The 22,622-nt window shown below is 46.3% G+C and overlaps 1 protein-coding gene across 2 annotated transcripts in view; it reads right to left on the bottom strand.

The window, feature by feature from the left end:
- Window positions 1-20,462: 20,462 nt before the first annotated feature.
- LOC134932712 (mitochondrial inner membrane protease ATP23 homolog) overlaps window positions 20,463-22,622 on the bottom strand; it is a 70,110-nt gene continuing 67,950 nt past the window's right edge. For both annotated transcript variants that reach the window (XM_063927365.1, XM_063927366.1), the window contains one exon: window positions 20,463-20,994. In XM_063927365.1, the coding sequence (XP_063783435.1) occupies window positions 20,791-20,994 (204 nt within the window). In that variant the 3' untranslated portion in view covers window positions 20,463-20,790. The remainder of the gene's footprint in view (window positions 20,995-22,622) is intronic.

Genomic DNA, 22,622 nt, shown 5'->3' with positions numbered 1-22,622 from the left:
CTCATCCCTAGTAAAAAGGGGGATGGCTGCCGCAATGTGTAAAAAGGGGGACTGGCTGTAAAAAGGGGGCCTGGCTGCCGCAATGTGTAAAAAGGGGGCCTGGCTGCCGCAATGTGTAAAAAGGGGGCCTGGCTGCCGCAATGTGTAAAAAGTTGGCCTGGCTGCCGCAATGTGTAAAAAGTTGGCCTGGCTGCCGCAATGTGTAAAAAGGGGGACTGGCTGCCGCAAAGTGTAAAAAGGGGGACTGGCTGCCGCAATGTGTTAAGAGGGGGCCTGGCTGCCGCAATGTGTAAAAAGGGGGACTGGCTGCCGCAATGTGTAAAAAGGGGGCCTGGCTGCCGCAATGTGTAAAAAGGGGGACTGGCTGCCGCAATGTGTAAAAAGGGGGACTGGCTGCCGCAATGTGTAAAAAGGGGGACTGTCTGCTGTAATGTGTAAAAAGGGGGACTGGCTGCCGCAATGTGTAAAAAGGGGGACTGTCTGCTGTAATGTGTAAAAAGGGGGACGCTGTCTGCTGTAATGTATAAAAGGGGCTCTACCTGGTGTAGTGGCGCTACTGTGCAGCGTAATTTGAATAATGTAGACTACTGTGCACCGTAGTATGAATTGCTATTTTGTGGCCACGCCTCTTCCCGTGAAGCCACGCCCCTATAAATTTTTCGCGCACCTATGGCGCGCACTGCCCCTATCTTGCATGAGGGGGGGGGGGGGGCGCCACTGTTTCTTGCACACAGCGCTAAAATGCCTAGTTACAGCACTGCTATCTACCTACCCACACTACAATACCTACACATATTACATCACTACACTACCTACCCATACTACATCACTACACTACCTACCCACACTACATCACTACACTGCACCCACACTACATCACTACTTTACCTACCCACACTATATCACTACACTGCCCTCCACACACAGAACCTACATAACAGCACTAGCTCCCCACACTGCATCCCTGCATTACACTCCACTAATCATCCCTCCCATTACATTAGAACATGCATAGCCTCCACAGGCATTTACCTTTAAGGAGGATTTCTCTATTTCTTTCTTTGAGTTCCTGCATGCACAGAATATAGAGAGGCAGGCTTAGATAGGACAGGGGGTAAGGAGGATGGAGATGGGAGGATTAGAAGAAAAGAGGGCGGCAGCTGGGGTGGTGGGGCAGGGGTAAAGGAGCAAGAATGGGGGGCGGTCTGGTCCTGGGGATGGGCTATTCTGGACATCTCTGCCTACTCACTACAATGCAGCAGCAGGGCAGCCCATGGCTGGGGGAGGGGCCAGCCATTCACACCATCTGAGCATGGCGGACTTTGTACACCAGTGGAGGCAGGCAGCAGGGCAGGTGAGAGGTGAGCAGCAGGGTGTGTGGGACTCAGTGCATACTTCAAGATTCATGATGCTACTGCAGGTGGCAGATTGCAGTGGATCCTCTAGGCCTATTTTTATTTGTGGCCTGGGTGGAATTTTTTAGTTGAAACCCTGCCAGTATTTGAAGCTGGACAATAAAGGGTATGTGTAACTGTCAATCATTTCTATTTTCCTCTAAACTGCCCTTATCTTTTTACAGTCACTAACCTTATGTGAATAGCTTTTCCAGTGATATCGCCTACTGCTGGTGAGCTTTGTGTTGCTAGAACTCTGGAGGATTATGAGACAGGGCAGCAGCAGCAGCAAAGTCATAGTATAGGCATTTGCTACCATTATGACATCACAGCATGACCACACAGACAGACCAGACAGACACAAAAACAAACCAATGCATTTTCTTCATTGGAGTCCTGGCCCCACAAGGGGTGTTTTTTTTCACTTCAAACTCCGCCAGTATTTTAAGTTGGATAATGAAGGGTATGTGTACCAAGTTTGGTCCAGATCCATTAAGTCATGTAGGAGCCTATGAAGAACAAACGTACATATATACATACATACTTTGATAGATAGATAGATAGATAAAAAATGCAGACCAATAAAGCAATTTTTTTTTTGTTAGAGAAATATTTTCTTTTACAGGCTTGACTTCGACAAACAGCAGTTAGTGTAAAGTAAAAAATCAAATTCAAATTAGGATAAAAATCAATGTTTGCTGGTGCAGAAATTTGGATAGAGTTATGCTCTGAGATTTGCAGTGATGATGGGAAACATGGAGCATGCCGGCTATTGGTAAGATAACTGACAGTGCCAGTGAAGCTGATGCATTCTGCACATTTCAGCTCTAGAAGCTTGGGAAGTGGTGATGATGTGAGTCCAGGTGAATACCAATGCTAATGGAAATACAAAATCTGTTTAACTGCAAGTACACAGAATCATAAAATAATTTTATCAGAGGCTCAATCTCCAGTAACAAAGCAGTGCTAATTTTGACAAGTATTTTCAATTTAGTTTTAGTCGCTTATTTAAAATTGTAGTTGGTTTCAAGTCCGATTTTAGTCTTTTTCTTTTACTTCGTTTTAGTCAAGATTTAGTCAGTGTATCTCAGTTTTCATTTTAGTCTAATTTTTGTCAATGTTTAGTCATACCATTTTAATGATACTGTAATGCAGTCCTGGCCAACCTGTGGCTCTCCAGCCATTGTGAAACTACAAGTCTCAGCATGCCCTTCCACAATTTTGCTAATAGGAAATGCTAAAACTGTGGCACAGCATGCTGGGATGTGTAGTTTCACAACATCTGGAGAGCCACAGGTTGGTCAGGCCTGCTGTAATGGATTTTGCTGAAGAACATTTTTCTAAAATTCCCTTGAGAAGTTTGCCTACCTTTAACTATGTGTTTAGTAATCTAGGCTCAGTAGACTGAGAATGTGTTACATACGGAGTCTGACTTACCGTAGTACTCCCATATAGCATATACAAATTAATAACTTAAGTTTGTTAAAGCAAAATAGTACAATATACAATCTATTTGCTTCAGTGCAGGTCATCGTTATTTTCTGCAAACATCTAGAACACATACAGGTTGAGTATCCCATATCCAAATATTCCGAAATACGGAATATTCCGAAATACGGACTTTTTTGACTGAGAGTGAGATAGTGAAACCTATGTTTTTTGATGGCTCAATGTACACAAACGTTGTTTAATACACAAAGTTATTAAAAATATTGTATTAAATGACCTTCAGGCTGTGTCTATAAGGTGTATATGAAACATAAATGAATTGTGTGAATGTAGACACACTTTGTTTAATGCACAAAGTTATAAAAAATATTGGCTAAAATTACCTTCAGGCTGTGTGTATAAGGTGTATATGAAACATAAATGCATTCTGTGCTTATATAGGTCCCATCACCATGATATCTCATTATGGTATGCAATTATTCCAAAATACGGAAAAATCCCATATCCAAAATACCTCTGGTCCTAAGCATTTTGGATAAGGGATACTCAACCTGTAATTGTTCTTTAAAAATGTAAAACCCTACTTCCATTGGTACAAGGATGTTAAAATAAGATTTTACTTACCGATAAATCTATTTCTCGTAGTCCGTAGTGGATGCTGGGGACTCCGTCAGGACCATGGGGATTAGCGGCTCCGCAGGAGACAGGGCACAAAAATAAAGCTTTAGGATCAGGTGGTGTGCACTGGCTCCTCCCCCTATGACCCTCCTCCAAGCCTCAGTTAGGATACTGTGCCCGGACGAGCGTACACAATAAGGAAGGATTTTGAATCCCGGGTAAGACTCATACCAGCCACACCAATCACACCGTACAACTTGTGATCTGAACCCAGTTAACAGTATGACAACGTAGGAGCCTCTGAACAGACGGCTCACAACAATAACAACCCGATTTTTTTGTAACAATAACTATGTACAAGTATTGCAGACAATCCGCACTTGGGATGGGCGCCCAGCATCCACTACGGACTACGAGAAATAGATTTATCGGTAAGTAAAATCTTATTTTCTCTAACGTCCTAGTGGATGCTGGGGACTCCGTCAGGACCATGGGGATTATACCAAAGCTCCCAAACGGGCGGGAGAGTGCGGATGACTCTGCAGCACCGAATGAGAGAACTCCAGGTCCTCTTTAGCCAGGGTATCAAATTTGTAGAATTTTACAAACGTGTTCTCCCCCGACCACGTAGCTGCTCGGCAGAGTTGTAATGCCGAGACCCCTCGGGCAGCCGCCCAGGATGAGCCCACCTTCCTTGTGGAATGGGCCTTGACAGATTAAGGCTGTGGCAGGCCTGCCACAGAATGTGCAAGTTGAATTGTGCTACAAATCCAACGAGCAATCGTCTGCTTAGAAGCAGGAGCACCCAGCTTGTTGGGTGCATACAGTATAAACAGCGAGTCAGATTTTCTGACTCCAGCCGTCCTTGAAATATATATTTTCAATGCCCTGACAACGTCCAGCAACTTGGAATCCTCCAAATCGCTAGTAGCCGCAGGCACCACAATAGGCTGGTTCAGGTGAAACGCTGACACCACCTTAGGCAGAAAATGAGGACGCGTCCGCAGTTCTGCCCTGTCCGAATGGAAAATCAGATATGGGCTTTTATACGATAAAGCCGCCAATTCTGACACTCTCCTGGCTGAAGCCAGGGCCAGTAGCATGGTTACTTTCCATGTAAGATATTTCAAATCCGCCGATTTGAGTGGCTCAAACCAATGGGATTTGAGAAAATCCAAAACTACATTAAGGTCCCACGGAGCCACTGGGGGCACAACCGGGGGCTGTATATGTAGTACTCCTTTTACAAAAGTCTGGACTTCAGGAACTGAAGCCAATTCTTTCTGGAAGAAAATCGACAGGGCCGAAATTTGAACCTTAATGGACCCCAACTTGAGGCCCATAGACAATCCTGTTTGCAGGAAATGTAGGAATCGACCCAATTGAAATTCCTCCGTGGGGGCCTTCCTGGCCTCACACCACGCAACATATTTTCTCCAAATGCGGTGATAATGTTGTGCAGTCACCTCCTTCCTGGCTTTTACCAGTGTAGGAATGACCTCTTCCGGAATGCCTTTTTCCCTTAGAATTCGGCGTTCAACCGCCATGCCGTCAAACGCAGCCGCGGTAAGTCTTGGAATAGACACGGTCCCTGCTGAAGCAGGTCCCGTCTTAGAGGTAGAGGCCACGGATCTTCCGTGAGCTTCTCCTGAAGTTCCGGGTACCAAGTTCTTCTTGGCCAATCCGGAGCCACGAGTATCGTTCTTACTCCCCTTTGCCGTATAATTCTCAGTACTTTTGGTATGAGAGGCAGAGGAGGAAACACATACACTGACTGGAACACCCACGGCGTTACCAGAGCGTCCACAGCTATTGCCTGAGGGTCTCTTGACCTGGCGCAATACCTGTCCAGTTTTTTGTTGAGGCGAGACGCCATCATGTCCACCTTTTGGTTTTTCCCAACGGTTCACAATCATGTGGAAGACTTCTGGATGAAGTCCCCACTCTCCCGGGTGTAGATCGTGTCTGCTGAGGAAGTCTGCTTCCCAGTTGTCCACTCCCGGAATGAACACTGCTGACAGTGCTATCACATGATCTTCCGCCCAGCGAAGAATCCTTGCAGCTTCTGCCATTGCTCTCCTGCTTCTTGTGCCGCCCTGTCTGTTTACGTGGGCGACTGCCGTGATGTTGTCCGACTGGATCAACACCGGCTGACCCTGAAGCAGGGGTTTTGCCAGGCTTAGAGCATTGTAAATCGCTCTTAGCTCCAGTATATTTATGTGAAGAGATATCTCCAGGTTTGACCATACTCCCTGGAAGTTTCTTCCCTGTGTGACCGCTCCCCAGCCTCTCAGACTGGCATCCGTGGTCACCAGGACCCAGTCCTGTATGCCGAATCTGCGGCCCTCTAACAGATGAGCACTCTGCAACCACCACAGAAGAGACACCCTTGTCCGTGGCGATAAGGTTATCCGCTGATGCATCTGCAGATGCGATCCGGACCATTTGTCCAGCAGATCCCACTGAACAGTTCGTGCGTGGAATCTGCCGAATGGAATCGCTTCGTAAGAAGCCACCATCTTTCCCAGGACTCTTGTGCGTTGATGCACAGACACTTTTCCTGGTTTTAGGAGGTTCCTGACAAGTTCGGATAACTCCTTGGCTTTCTCCTCCGGAAGAAACACCTTTTTCTGAACCGTGTCCAGAATCATTCCCAGGAACAGCAGACGTGTTGTCGGGGTCAACTGAGATTTTGGAAAATTCAGAATCCACCCGTGTTGTTGCAGCACTAGTTGGGTTAGTGCTACTCCGTCCTCCAGCTGTTCTCTGGACCTTGCCCTTATCAGGAGATCGTCCAAGTAAGGGATAATTAATACGCCTCTTCTTCGCAGAAGAATCATCATTTCGGCCATTACCTTGGTAAAGACCCGAGGTGCCGTGGACAATCCAAACGGCAGCGTCTGAAACTGATAATGACAGTTTTGCACCACGAACCTGAGGTACCCTTGATGTGAAGGGCAAATTGGGACATGCAGGTAAGCATCTTTTATGTCCAGGGACACCATAAAGTCCCCTTCTTCCAGATTCGCTATCACTGCTCTGAGTGACTCCATCTTGAACTTGAATTTTTGTATGTACAGGTTCAAAGATTTCAGATTTAGAATAGGTCTTACCGAGCCGTCCGGCTTCGGTACCACAAATAGTGTGGAGTAATACCCCTTTCCCTGTTGTAGGAGGGGTACCTTGACTATCACCTGCTGAGAAAACAGCTTGTGAATGGCTTCCAATACCGTCGCCCTGTCTGAGGGAGACGTTGGCAAAGCAGACTTTAGGAACCGGCGAGGGGGAGACTTCTCGAATTCCAACCTGTAACCCTGAGATACTACCTGCAGGATCCAGGGGTCCACCTGTGAGCAAGCCCACTGCGCGCTGAAATTCTTGAGTCGACCCCCCCCACCGCTCCTGAGTCCGCTTGTAAAGCCCCAGCGTCATGCTGAGGGCTTTGCAGAACCCGGGGCGGGCTTCTGTTCCTGGGAAGGAGCTGCTTGCTGCCCTCTCTTACCCTTTCCTCTGCCTCGGGGCAGATATGACTGTCCTTTTGCCCGCTTGTTCTTATAGGACCGAAAGGACTGCGGCTGAAAAGACGGTGTCTTTTTCTGTTGGGAGGGGGTCTGAGGTAAAAAGGTGGATTTTCCAGCAGTTGCCGTGGCCACCAGATCCGATAGACCGACGCCAAATAATTCCTCCCCTTTATACGGCAATACTTCCATATGCCGTTTGGAATCCGCATCACCTGACCACTGTCGCGTCCATAAACTTCTTCTGGCAGATATGGACATCGCACTTACTCTCGATGCCAGAGTGCAAATATCCCTCTGAGCATCTCGCATATAAAGAAAAGCATCCTTTAATTGCTCTAAAGTCAATAAAATACTGTCCCTATCCAGGGTATCAATATTTTCAGTCAGGGAATCCGACCAGACCACCCCAGCACTGCACATCCAGGCTGAGGCGATGGCTGGTCGCAGTATAACACCAGTATGTGTGTATATACTTTTTAAGGTAGTTTCCAGCCTCCTATCAGCTGGATCCTTGAGGGCGGCCGTATCAGGAGACGGTAACGCCACTTGTTTTGATAAGCGTGTGAGCGCCTTATCCACCCTAGGGGGTGTTTCCCAGCGCGCCCTAACCTCTGGCGGGAAAGGGTATAATGCCAATAACTTTTTTGAAATTAGCACTTTTCTATCTGGGTTAACCCACGCTTCATCACATACATCATTCAATTCCTCTGATTCAGGAAAAACTACAGGTAGTTTTTTCACACCCCACATAATACCCCTTTTTGTGGTACTTGTAAAGTCTCCATTGCCGTGATCATATAACGTGTGGCCCTACTGGAAAATACGTTTGTTTCTTCACCGTCGACACTAGATTCAGTGTCCGTGTCTGTGTCGACCGACTGAGGTAAAGGGCGTTTTACAGCCCCTGACGGTGTCTGAGACGCCTGGGCAGGTACTAACTGGTTTGTCGGCCGTCTCATGTCGTCAACTGATTTTTGTAATGTGCTGACATTATCACGTAATTCCATAAACAAAGCCATCCATTCCGGTGTCGACTCCCTGGGGGGTGACATCACCATTACCGGCAATTGCTCTGCCTCCACACCAACATCGTCCTCATACATGTCGACACACACGTACCGACACACAGCAGACACACAGGGAATGCTCTATTGAAGACAGGACCCCACTAGCCCTTTGGGGAGACAGAGGGAGAGTTTGCCAGCACACACCCAAGCGCTATAATATATATGGGAACAACCCTATATAAGTGTTGTATCCTTATAGCAGCTTAAATATAGTAATATCGCCAAAAAAGTGCCCCCCCTCTCTGTTTTACCCTGTTTCTGTAGTGCAGTTCCGGGGAGAGTCCTGGGAGCCTTCCTCACAGCGGAGCTGAGCAGGAAAATGGCGCTGTGTGCTGAGGAGAATAAGCCCCGCCCCCTATTTCGGCGGGCTCTTCTCCCGGAGTTTGTGAGATCTGGCAGGGGTTAAATACATCCATATAGCCTCAAGGGCTATATGTGATGTATTTTTAGCCATAAAAAAGGTATTATACATTGCTGCCCAGGGCGCCCCCCCCAGCGCCCTGCACCCTCAGTGACCGCTGTGTGAAGTGTGCTGACAACAATGGCGCACAGCTGCAGTGCTGTGCGCTACCTCATGAAGACTGAAAAGTCTTCTGCCGCCTGTTTCTGGACCTCTTCAATCTTCGGCATCTGCAAGGGGGGTCGGCGGCGCGGCTCCGGGACCGGACTCCATGGCTGGGCCTGTGTTCGATCCCTCTGGAGCTGATGGTGTCCAGTAGCCTAAGAAGCCAATCCATCCTGCACGCAGGTGAGTTCACTTCTCTCCCCTAAGTCCCTCGATGCAGTGAGCCTGTTGCCAGCAGGACTCACTGAAAATAAAAAACCTAAAAACTTTTTCTAAGCAGCTCTTTAGGAGAGCCACCTAGATTGCACCCTGCTCGGACGGGCACAAAAACCTAACTGAGGCTTGGAGGAGGCTCATAGGGGGAGGAGCCAGTGCACACCACCTGATCCTAAAGCTTTATTTTTGTGCCCTGTCTCCTGCGGAGCTGCTAATCCCCATGGTCCTGACGGAGTCCCCAGCATCCACTAGGACGTTAGAGAAATTAGTTTTAGTCTTAGGGTGTGTACACACGGTGAGATAAATCTGTGAGATTTTGACTATATAGTCAAAATCTTATGAAAAGTTAATGCATATCTCATGGTGCTTTGGAAATCCCCCCCTCCAGATACTGTGTTTGCCCCTGTGGTGTATATTTTTAGTAGTGTTGCTTATTTTGCACAAGGGCAGTCAATTTGAACAATAAATTTAATAAACTGTGGAAAGTAAATAGCAATTCAGCAGCTAAGACTGACGAATCAGGGTGGAATGGTGAGTCATTAGTAATCACTGTGATTCCTAACATTTTGGGGGAAATTCAATGTTATCGTCTGCAGATCTCCTGTCTAAAGTGATGGGAGATCGCAGTGATATTTAATTGATGCCTCCTATGGCACTAATCTCGCCCATTAGAGTCGCGATCAGCCGCATAAAGCAGCTAAACCTGACTAAACTAATGGCCATGATCACAAAAAGTCCAGTTTAGGTGCCCAAACAGGTAACTTTTCATGCATTTCAGCTCACGGGGGATGGGGGTATGCGAGCTGAAATGACAGCAGCGGCAGACGATCGTGTCTGAACGGAGCTACAATTGACAGCTCTGTTGGGCGCCATCTGCTGGCTGTCAGCGCTAGCAACATTGGTGTGTTTCATCAATCTACATCTGTGTTTGAATGTACTGGAAACTTAAATTCTGTTCAGTTATACAATTTTAAAGCACAATAAAGAAATAGCAATAGACAAATACGTAAAAATCATGGTAATTTATATCATGCAAGTCTCCATTTAATATTACATCTACTTTTACTTAAGCCTTCACTAAGAAAGGAAAACAAGCAATAGGACTGGTAAGAGCATAGCAAAAAGAAAAGTAACTTTGGGCCTTATTCAGGTTTGTTAGCAAACCAAAAAAGCACACTAATGGGCAAAATCATGTTGTACTGCAGGTGGGGCAGATGTAACATGTGCAGAGTGATTAAGATTTGGATGGGGAAATCTAAATTGCAGTCTAAACATAAAGCAGCAAGTATTTACCCTGCACAGAAACAATATAAACCACTTAAATCTAAATCTCTCTGCATATGTTACACCTGCTCTACCTGCAGTGCAGCATGGTTTTGCCCAGTTGCTAACTTTTTTGGTTTGCTAACAAACCTGAATGACCCTCTTTGCATCTTAATAAAACCATGTTCCACTACATGAGGAGGAGATTTAAAATGAGAGTTTTACGTGCCTCCCAACACTGCTGCAGATGAAATTGAGATCCTGCGCAAGCCTCGTGGGGAAGGAGCATGGCCTCAAGGCACCACCCACACCCACACACACATTTGCATCACTCTGCAGGTGTGATCAGCACTCTCAGAGATTCCCCCAGGCTGAACCTTCATGTGAATAGTTGCTGAAAGCCTCCTTTCACGCACTCCCCCCCCCCCTACACTGTGGTCCATGGGTGGGAGAATGGAACCTTCCCAGAAAAGCGGAACTATCCCACCAGAAGCGTGAGATATGATTTAGAGGGGAGGTTCCAAACTCAAATCTAAATTGCAGCATAAAAGTAAAGCTGTTCATTATTTGTGGTTTCCATGCAGGGCTGTATTAAGGATTGTGTGGGTCTCAGGAATTGACGTATCTATAATGGGTGCAGGGTGTGCAATGAATTTAGGTGGACCCACACCCCACACCCTGCACTTATATAATTATACTTACCCCTCCAGAGTTCCACAATGGCTGCTGCTTCTGCAGACAGAAATCACTGTGAAAATGGTGCGGTGGCCATTTTACCGGTGATTTGCGCATGTGCGGTAAAGATGTCCCCAGGAACAAGACGTGGACACCATGTTCCCAAAGCCCTGCGCATGCGCAGTAGACTCTGGCACAAAGCCAGCTGCCAGAGTCTACTGTGCTGCTGCCGAAAAGGACGAGGCCCGCACGGAGCCTGAACATGAGCTCCCTCCTCTATTTAACTTCCCTAGGCCCCAGGCAACTAACCTGTGATGGACCCTATTAAGAAAAATCTCAATATGATATACTGGCGATGCTATTAAAAAATATAATGTAGAATTCTCCCAGAACCACAACGTGTTAAACACACTATAGAACCACCAGCTCTCATTATGCCACATAAAGATTCACATGTGCAATGGAGCCCACTGCACTGGTGATATAGTTTTGTGTGGGGCACAGTTTTCATAATGCAATATTAATAATTAACACTATTGATGGTTTATTCCATCCCAGCTCCCCTGTTGTTAATATGACACTTGTTACATGCAAAAGCAGCCATTATTTACCCTGAATGCAAAAATGTAAATATATTAACTTGGTATGTTCAAGATACAAAGTTACATGCTTATTGTTTGCTGTGCTGCCTCCCTAGAATCAGACCCAATGGGTTGTGCTGTAACTAAAAGGAAAAAAAAATACAAACACAATTACCAAAATGAACACATGCAAATCAAATGTAGAAAATAAATAAATCTTTAATAGTAATATTTGCTTTATTGTCCTTTAACTCCTTTATCATACACATTAATATGTGAACTTCGTCATTCTGGCATTAGATAAAACACAATGAATCAGTAATTTATTGCATTCATGTTTTTAATTTGATTGGTATTTGTTTTGGATTCTTTGTGTGAAATCTAAGCATACATATCAGTTGTTCAAGGGCACAGAGTAATGATTACTGTGTGCACAAGTACAGTGGATAATGAAATTGTACATATTTAATCTATTTGTGTGTGATTATTATTTCAAAGCTACTGCCAATTCAATCATTTGAAGTGTTGTTGTATTAATTTCACATAGCATTATTTTTGGTCCTCTGGCTCCCTCTGCAGGTGCTCACTGTAATTTCTAACTTTAATGGCAAACTAAAAATAATGACATGAGCACAATAACAGAATTACATACATACCATTCCAAACTTATGGTAACTTATATCATACAAGTTGTTGTTTTATGTTATATAACCTGGTATTTAAGTTTAAGCCATTATTACTTTTAGTTCTATTTTAAAGGAGCAGTATAACCAATACATACATGTCAATCTGTCAAATTGAACCATTTCAATATGTCAAACTGAACAATATATTCATACTGTATTTCATTATTAAATAATGTGATTATATATTCTTACTAGCAGTGTAGGACTGGAACATGAAAGGCCACCAGGGGGATGTAGTTGTGGGGGGCATGTTTGAGGGTGTGGCCAGTCTCCAGAGGAGTTGTGGCTAACCACCACAGAGGTTTGGCTAACCTTTATAGAGTGCATCATCTGGTTCCCTTGATAAAGATATATAGTAAATGCCCAACGCATTTCGTCTATGCAGACTTCATCAAGAAGTGATGAAGTCTGCAAAGACAAAATGGATTGGGAATTCCCTATTGACCTCCTGCATTACAGATAACCTACCTCTAGATTCCTTTATATGTTGTTCCTATTTTTTATAACTTTTTATAATTTTTTATAATTTATTATAATTTCTTTTACGTCCTAGACTCAGTTTAGAAAATGTGCCCGGAGGAGCCAGTCACGCTTATGGAAGCTCCTGAAGAGTTTTCTGCATTTATTTTTCTGTTTGTTATTTTCGGGCAAGACTGGATGGCACCAGCCTGCCTGCTTTGTGGGACTTTGGGGGGGTTAACAGCCCAACCTCTTGATGGGTTAATGGTCCCGTTCCCCGCTGACAGGACACTTAGCTCCTGAGGTAACTATTCGCAAGCCCCACCATGGCAAGCGTACATTCCAACAGCACACCGCCACCCCTAACAGAGCGTGAAGAGTGGTGAGTACTAAGCCGGCGTCCCGGTTGGCGGGTCGCCGGCCATTATGGTGGCATGAGGGTATGGAGAAGCACGGCTTCTAACCGGGGTGGACTGCGTCTCCAGACTCAGTACACAGTGCAGATGCACAGCTTCTGAGGGGGCGACTGAGTCTCAGTACACTGTACACAGTACCCACACTGGCAAACACGGCTAGGACTCCATTTTAAGCACTAAATTACCTCAGCCAGTATAAAAAAAAGCGGGAAGACCGCGCACTTTTGAGGGGGTGGGACATCACTTTGGGGGTAATTCTGAGTTGATCGCAGCAGGAACTTTGTTAGCAGTTGTGCAAAACCATGTGCACTGCAGGGGAGGCAGATATAACATGTGCAGAGAGGGATAGAGTTGGGTGTGGCGAGTTCAACTGCAATCTAAATTGTAGTGTAAAAATAAAGCAGCCAGTATTTACCCTGCACAGAAACAAAATAACCCACCCAAATCTAACTCTCTCTGCAAATGTTATATCTGCTCCCCCTGCAGTGCACATGGTTTTGGCCAACTGCTAAAAAATTTCCTGATGCGATCAACTTGGAATTACCCCCTATGAGCGGATCCACCAGCTCACCAGCGCCATTTTCCCTCTGCAGCGGACACAGACGCTGACTGACAGGGATGCGCAGCTCCTCCAGATTGGCTCCAGATTACCTCAGCAGTACCAGGGGGTCATAGTAGGGGATGGGGGGGGGGTGATTATTAGTGTACTAAGTCCCCAATCTGGGCACTTAGTCTGCGACCCGGCTAAGCTTGGCAATAGCGATAAGGGCGCAGTGTGCTGGCTCCATAATATCTGTGTCTCCCTGGAAGGGCTCTATGTGGGTTAATTGTGCTCTTAACCTTTTCCTATGTGTGTGTGTGTGTGTGTGTGTGTGCTGTCACGTTTACAATATGTCAGGCAAAGAGTGTGTTTCATGTACAACAGAGTGTTCCTTTTCCCCGGGGGGCTCACTACTGTGTACTCAATGTAGTGCACCTTCCCAGGCTAGCGGAGCTTAACAAGCATGGCTGGATTCTATTAAAGGAATGATCTCCCATATTTCTATTAAATTGTCCTGCAATGAGAAAGAGATGCAATACTTAAGACAATCTGTGGATGAGTTTATGAACAGAGACACTGTCCCCAAAATAGCATCTCAGACCCCTACCATTTGTCTGCAAAAACACACTCTGTCCCATATCCTGCAGTCTGATTCGGATGATCAAGGGTCAGACATGGAGGAGGGGGAGGTGGACTCAGAAAGGGGGGGGGGGGGGTGCTGCTCTGTCACAGGGAATAGAGGCTCTTATAGAAGCTATCAGAGACGTTCTGCAAATTCCTGATAAGGTGACAGTGGAGTGTGAGGAATCTTATTTTAATGAAAAAAAGAAGTCCTCAGTCACGTTTCCTGTATCAAAGGAACTGAATAACCTGTTTGAAGAACCGTGGGTTAATCCCGATAGGAAATTTCAGATCCCTAAAAGGTCACTCTCATCCTATCCTTTACCTCCTGAGGATAGGGAAAAAATGGGATAATCCATCGATAGTGGATGCTTCAGTATCCAGGCTGTCACGGAAAATAGTGTTGCCTGTCCCTGGTGCAGCCTCCCTGAAAGACACGGCTGATCATAAAATTGAGACCAAACTCAAATCCATGTATACGACTGCTGGGGTGGCCCAAAGACCCACTATAGCATGTGCGTGGATTACTAAAGCCATTGCTAAATGGTCAGGTAACCTAATTGAGGGGTTAGGTTCCTTATCTAGGGTGGATGTTTTATCCTGCAACATATACAGGACTCTGCGAACCTTATGGTGGAAGTCATTAAAGAAGTAGGTTTGCTTAATGCATGCACCACTGCTATGGCAGTGTCCGCACGCAGGGGCTTATGGCTATGCCAGTGGACTGCAGACGCAGACTCCATAAAAGGCGTGGAAGGCCTACCCTTAACAGGAGAGGCCTTATTTGGAGATGAACTAGACAAATGGATCTCCAAAGCTGCTGTGGGTAAGTCCACGTATCTTCTTTCTGCAGCTCCCCCAGCCAGGAAGGCCTACTCAGGACCTAATCTACAGTCCCTTCGCACTGCCAAGTTTAAGGGCAAGACCAGGGGTTCTTCTACAGCCATCAGAGGTGCTAGAGGTAAACCACGCAAACCAGCAGCTGCCAGTTCTATGAACAGAGCTCTAGCCCTGCTTCCTCAAAGCCTTCAGCATGATGGTGGACTGCGATGCCTGGAAGACTGGCAGGTGGGAGCCAGACTAAAGTTTTTCACTCGCATCTGGATAACATCATGCCAGGGTCCCTGGGTCATAGATCTTATTTCCCAGGGCTACAGACTGGAGTTTCAGGAGCTCCCACCTCACAGATTCTTCAAATCCGGCTTACCAGTTTCACAAGAGGCAAGTATAACCTTACATGATGTCATTAAAAAACTGTTACAGACTCAGGTCATTGTTCCAGTTCCACCTCAAGGGATATTATTCCAACTTGTTTGTAGTACCGAAACCGGATGGTTCGGTAAGACCGATTTTAAATCTAAAATCGTTGAACCTGTACTTACGAGTGTTCAAATTCAAGATGGAGTCTCTGAGAGCGGTGATCTCAGTTCTGAAGAAGGAGGGGGAATTCCTAGTGTATCTGGATCTCAAGGATGCGTACCTTCACATTTCGATCTGGCTGCCTCACCAGGCTTATCTACGGTTTGCACTGCAGGACTGTCACTGCCAGTTCCAGACCTTGCCATCTGGTCTCTCCACGGCACCGAGGGTGTTCACCAAGGTAATGGCAGAGATGATGTTTCTCCTTCACAAGCAGGGAGTGAACATAATCCCGTTGTTCCGGTATGAATGGTCAACCATGTTATGGTCGACAGTCATTAGGTCGACCACTATTGGTCGACATTGATATGGTCAACATAGACACATGGGGCAATATTTACTAATATTCGTGTTTTGGCCGTTTTGAAGGGTGTTTGAACTCGAACGGTATCGGGTGAATTTTACTGCAACTTTTTGAAAGCTGATACGATCATTCACTAAGCTGCCGAGTTTTGCACAATCGTTTTTTCCCGATGTCGATGTGATTCGTAATATCAGGCAGTGTTTTACGGGAGTGATGAGTAAAACACTGCCTGAAAAAACACAAGGAATCCCGGCCGGATCTGTGAGATCCGTGCAGGGCTTCATTGTGTACCTTAAAAAGTTGATTAAAGTCTTTAAAAATCTGAAAAAAATTGCGTGGGGTCCCCCCTCCTAAGCACAACCAGCCTCGGGCTCTTTGAGCCGGTCCTGGTTGATAAAATATGGGGGGAGGAATGACAGGGGTCCCCCCATATTTAATCAACCAGCACCGGGCTCTGCGCCTGGTCCTGGTTCCAAAAATACGGGGGACAAAAAGCGTAGGGGTCCCCCGTATTTCTGAAACCAGCACCGGGCTCCACTAGCTGGGAAGATAATGCCACAGCTGGGGGACACTTTGATATCGGTCCCTGCGGCCGTGCCATTAAAACCCCAACTAGTCACCCCTGGCCGGGGTACCCAAGAGGAGTGGGGACCCCTTCATTCAAGGGGTCCCCCCCTCCAGCCACCCAAGGGCCAGGGGTGAAGCTAGAGGCTGCCCCCCCCCCCCCCATCCAAGGGCGGCGGATGGGGGGCTGATAGCCAAGTGTGAAATTGTGAATATTGTTTTTAGTAGCAGTACTAAAAGTCCCAGCAAGCCTCCCCCGCAAGCTGGTACTTGGATAACCACAAGTACCAGCATGCGGTGGGAAACCGGGTCCGCTGGTACCTGTAGTACTACTACTAAAAAAATACCCCAATAAAAACAGGACACACACACCGTGACAGTACAACTTTATTACATACATGCACACCAACATACACACATACTTACCTATGTTCCCACGAGGCTCGGTCCTCTTCTCCATGTAGAATCCTAGGGGTACCTGTGAAAAAAATTATACTCGCATAATCCAGTGAAGAATCCGGCCTTTGAATAATCCACGTACTTGGCAAAAAAATAAAACGCAAACCCGACCACGCACTAAAAGGGGTCCCATGTTTACACATGGGACCCCTTTCCCCGACTGCCAGGACCCCCCCTGACTCCTGTCAAAGAGGGTCCCTTCAGCCAATCAGGGAGCGCCACGTCGTGGCACCCTCCTGATTGGCTGTGTGCTCCTGTAGTGCCTGTCAGGCAGCACACGGCAGTGATACAATGTAGCGCCTATGCGCTCCATTGTAGCCAATGGTGGGAACGGTGGTCAGCGGTTGACCGAAAGTAACCTCACCGCTGACCACAACGATGACAACGATGCAGATTCGCACACTTGTAGGTTGCTAGCGATAGCCTTAGATATTTTTGTACATGCAGGAAGATCTGGGGTAGTCGCAAGCGATACCATGCTGTCGAATGCAGCATGGCTGTCCCCTCCCGTCGCTCATCGTTGCCGGCATCGGCAAGTGTGTATGAACTTGACAATGCCGGCCCCGCCGCCGACAATGTCGCATAGTATGCACATCGTCCCGTGTGTACCCACCTTAACGCTCATTCATTGGGCCTGCATAGGTCTGAAGTACTGTATTGCATAAACTGCACTCTAGGGTAGACTATAGCTTTTTACATGATAATTATGCATCCTTCATGGGCTGCCACCAATCGTTCTAAATCAATCATTTGGAAACCCCCATCCAGAGCTCCTGTGTTTACCCCTGTATTATGTGATACTACTACATCCCTAATCAAGTGCATTATCATTACTGAAAAATGACTGGTCACAAAGGATTGAACAGATCAATACAAAAGTTTGGTCTACATAAACATTCTTATTGAAGAGGTATATACACAATAACCACATGGATACTACAGAAACAATTAAGCAAAGGACATTTTAAGGTTACAGTCTCTTTAAACCTTATGCAAACTGGAAGGTGTTGGCTGTAAGTTAAAATGGAGTTTATACTGGTTAGAAAGTGCACAGTTGAGGTAAATTTGTGTTTAGCTCCTCTATTACAAAATCATGCAGAGACTTTAATTATGGCACAATTAGTTGTTTCTCATAGAGTGGTTACCATATTCAGTTACTTTTTTAGATTGTCATTATGTAAGCAGTTATATAATTGTGGAGCTGTTAATAACCCCACAGTGAAACAAGGTAGGGTCATTCCATGAAAATGGTCTTTTTATGTAACGTTTGTTACAGTTTTCATGACAAGCTTTGCATCAAAATTAAAGCATATCATGTACCAAACAAACAACATTTACTTTGCACAAAATATCCAAAACACATGCTCAAAAAATATATATTTCACATGAAATATATTTCAAAATGTAACGTTTGTTACCATGGAATGACCCGAAAACTCTACATGAAACCACACATATTGGAAACATTATGGAGCATATTCAATTAGCCGCAGACAGGGCCAGAGTGGGACTAAAAATAGGCCCGACAATTAAAGCTCGTAGGCCTACCTCAGCATCTGGCTCCCGGCAAAGACTCCTCTCCTTACTATTTCAAACTCCTACTACTTCTTAGTCTATGCCTTTACAAATACAAATAATATTAGACAACATACAAATGTACAACATTATCTGCATTAAAATACAAACATCAGAAGTCATCCTACAGGGAATTCAAACATGTGCCATAGTCAGACATTTGGTATTTAGTTGGTTGTGTTAGGTAAAGCTGGCACTTCACTGGTGTAGGTCACACACAAAGAAAAGGGAGGCATTTCCCCAAATGACCCTGTATTAGTAGCTGTGGAGGATTAGTGTTTACTCTATGCGCACACGAGAAGAGGGGAGTGGCCTTTCTGTGAGGAGCGTGGGTTCATGGCATGCCCCCATTTCCATCACTCATACAACAGAAAAGGAGACAGATGATGGTTGAATGAATATAAACATGAGCCATAATAAACACCCAACCACAGCATAATGGGTGCCCATTGTCACCTTACATACTAAATAATGTTCATGCTAGGATGCGGGCAGCGCGCCGAAAAGGGGGCAGGGGTTCTCTGCACACGCCAAAAGCTGGGGAGGGGGCGCAGCCCCATCAAAGTCACTCTTGGGGGCATGTCCAGCATTTAAGACATGCTGGACTGTCCCCAAGCCTTCCCCTCATTATAAGCAGCAGGGAGCAGGTGGCAGGAGGAGCCCCACTAGTCCTGGCAACCAGCAGCAGGTAGAGGGAGAAACACGTCCTTTGTTCCTTACGCCTGTGTGTACTCGGCTGCAATGTGACATCAAGGCGTAAAGACGCAGCCGTTTCTTACAGATACCCCGCTAGCCGAGCATCCAGCCAGGAGGCTAATATGCTGCTCAGAAAGTCACAGACCTATCAAGAACTGCTAGATGGCTGCAGGGCTTACTGAGGGAGGATAGTCTTGAGCAGGGGTGGCCAACCAGTCGGAGGCAAAGAGCCAGAAAAGATCCATAGGCAAGTGCAAGATCCACTATCATGAGCGTGCCGAGAAAAATGGGGGGGTGGCCTAGTTGTCACAAAGCCACGCCCCATTTTTGTGCACACACCTTTTGGTATGACGTTTGTAGGAGTGTGACCTTGTGTCATAACCCTGTTTAGTCATGTTGTACAGTGCCACATACATCTAAAAATGCCAAAAAATGGGTGCCCCCAGTGCCAGATAAATATATGCCCCCAGTGCCAGATACATATACGCCCCCAGTGCCAGATACACATGTCCCCACAGTGCCAGATATGCCCCACAGTGCAGAGATATGCCCCTGATGCAGATACACGTCCCCACAGTGCCAGATATGCCTACAGTGCAGATACACATGCCCATACAGTGCCAGATATGCCCCCAGTGCAGATACACATGCCCATACAGTGCCAGATACACATGTCCCACAAACAGTGCCAGATATGCCCCCATTGCTGATACACATGCCCCCACAATGCCTACAACAGTGCCAGATATGCCCCCAGTGCTAATACATATGCCCCCACAGTGCCTCACTCCCCCCACCAAAAAAAAAAAAAGTGCTGCCTCTCCTACCCCTCAGTCTCTGGCGGCGGTGTGTATCTTCAATTCGGCGCCGGGCCGTTAGCCAATCAGAGCTCGCGGACCGGCAGCCAATCAGGAGCATTAGCTGCCGGTCCGCGAGTTATGAATGGCTCACGGGCCGGCGCCGAATTGAAGATACACACCGCCGCTGGAGACCTGCTGCGGTGTGTGTGGTGTGTCGGGCAGCAGTGGCCGGGAGCGGATCGAGCCACATGCGGAGGATGAAAGAGCCGCAGGTTGGCCACCGCTGGTCTTGAGCTTTAACGTCTGGGGCTATTCAATTTTAAAGTATATTTCCTCCTGCAGTAAACCCATTGCTAATGCGCATTAACCCAAAGATTTCAGGTTAAGTGCCTGGGGCTATGGGTTAACACGCTCGCGATGGGTGCGGTAAGTGCAGCCTGCAGACTTACAGTGGGCTGCAACTGAATAGCTCTGGGCACTGCATCAAGCCTGAGGTAAGCCCTAATCAAATATGTTCTTATGTCTACATAGGCATGCTCCTTCAGTGTACCTCACATAAAAAAAATCTACCTATTCAAAGAAAATGTTTATTTTCATTGTAGCTACAAACATTACAGAAAAATAAACACATTTTATTATATTTGAAACAAAATTGTAATAAACATGCATGGTTGATTTATAATTCCAACTAGTTACCAGCCCGTTAAAATGACGGAACAAAATAACAGTAATGTCAACGCCAGCAGGTGTGCACGCCTGAACTAGTGGTCGCCGGTGCACCAAACACTTGATTTCCTCCCATAAGGGTGAGGAGCAGTGCTAGCCTTTTATTATATAGTATATTAAAATAAAAAAATGACAATGTTTTGCAATAGGTTACATTAATATAGCATTCTTTCACTTAAATATTTTCATAATAACGTCCTTGATTTTTAAATTCTCTGTATGCCATTTTTGCTTCTGCTTTATTATGAGGAATTCGCCCAAATGGTTCTCGATCATTGAAACATGAATCAAAGACATCATCCACAGCCTTTTCCGCTGTCTCTTGACTGAATTTTCTTGCAGCTACAATGGATTGCACAGCTCGGCCCCGTACACAAGTCTATGAAATAAAATATATCAAGAGTTGAAAGTCACAGACCTATGCACAGTAGACAATACAATGTTAAAACGACATTGACTGTGTTAACATAAGAAAAAAAAGTATTCCTAGTTGTAAGCGCATTTCTCTATATATAAACAGGCAAAGTCGATTAAAGAAAAATAAATCCAAAAACTAAAACAAAAACCACCATGTTGAATCATGGCCACCACTTTTCAGCAGAGGGCTGCTAGCATTAGGTCAGTTCTCAAAACTAAACACAGATAAATAAAAGTGTTGGGTATGCGTGACCAGCGGTCAATTGATGTGTATGCAGATGCCCGGCGGGGGGGGGGGGGGGCGAGCGGAACGAAAACCCTTGCGTGCTCGCTGCACTTGCCGGTTACGTTCCCACTCTATGGTGGGAATAGTCCCTGTTAGTCGGCATGCCGACTGTCGGGACTATATGGGGGCGGGTTTCCGGCGTCTGTATCGTGACCGGCGGACTCTTGACTTAACTACCTCCCATAGAAAAGGCACTTTTCTATTTATGTAATAAATATCAAATGTCAAGAGTGACGTGTACCGTAAGCTACACTACTGAACTGGAAATGGAAGCCTGTAATGACAACTCCAGGGTAAGTTGTATAATGTCATTTACATGCATGGAAACTCACCCAGAACAACCATTTAAGAGTAGAATTTACACAACAGCATCCAATTAGAAAATCGATCTCATACTGTATGTCAAGCGCCACCACTTCCATCTCCACTTACCGATTGCTGATCTGCTGCCGCCTGCCCTGCCCCAAGTAGCGCAGATAAGCATATGGAGGAGCTCTTAACAGTGCGAGAAGAGGCTGCTGCAGCAGAGAATCAAATGGCAAATCTCTGCACACACCCGGAGCAACGCCCACAGGATGACCCCTAAACCCAGCTAGGAATAGGTAACCAGCTTGGGGGGTCATAGGCACTGATCTAGAGGTGCTACTTTTCCTGCAAGTGACCACTGACTTACTCCCCCTCCTGCGTGTGACAGCCTGCCTCCCCATCTCATTCATGAGCCTGGATACCCCCTCTACCTCCCTCCTGCAATTAACAGCCTGCCCCCCCCCCCCCCCTTCCTGTGTGTGCCTAGCGATCACACCCAGTGGGGTCAGAATCCAACACCATGTGTCCCCTCCCCCTTATGTGTGACTTCTTCCTTCTCCTACCTTAGCCCTTCTGATACACCTATCAGACTTCACCCTTCGCTGTGTGACAGCCTGTATCCCCTCTTCCTCCACGTCTTGTGTGCACAACAGTCTGTCTTACCCCGCTTACCTGCTAATGACTTAATGCATGACTGCCCCTCCCCCCCACGTCACAGCTTTTTGTCTCCTACCTTCTCCCCCCAGTGCATGACAGCTTAACACTGGTCACCGCCCCTGCATATATCTTCTGTCTCCAACCCCCCCATGTCACCTCCCTTTCCCTTTTGTTGCAACAGCTATGTCTCCTCCCCTCTCTCGTGTTGTGAGTTTCTGTATTTTGTCCACATTTCGGTTATGACAACTTTTGTATCATCACCTAACCCAGCATGTGTGTCCTCCCCATGTCACAGAACTCTGTTTCCCACCTTTGTGTGTGACAAATGTATCCCTCTCCCA

Source organism: Pseudophryne corroboree, chromosome 6 (genome assembly GCF_028390025.1).
Source record: "Pseudophryne corroboree isolate aPseCor3 chromosome 6, aPseCor3.hap2, whole genome shotgun sequence".
In the NCBI taxonomy this organism is placed as follows: domain Eukaryota; kingdom Metazoa; phylum Chordata; class Amphibia; order Anura; family Myobatrachidae; genus Pseudophryne; species Pseudophryne corroboree.
The sequence above is the reverse complement of the archived record's forward strand: the minus strand, read 5'-3'. Positions and strand labels throughout refer to the sequence as shown.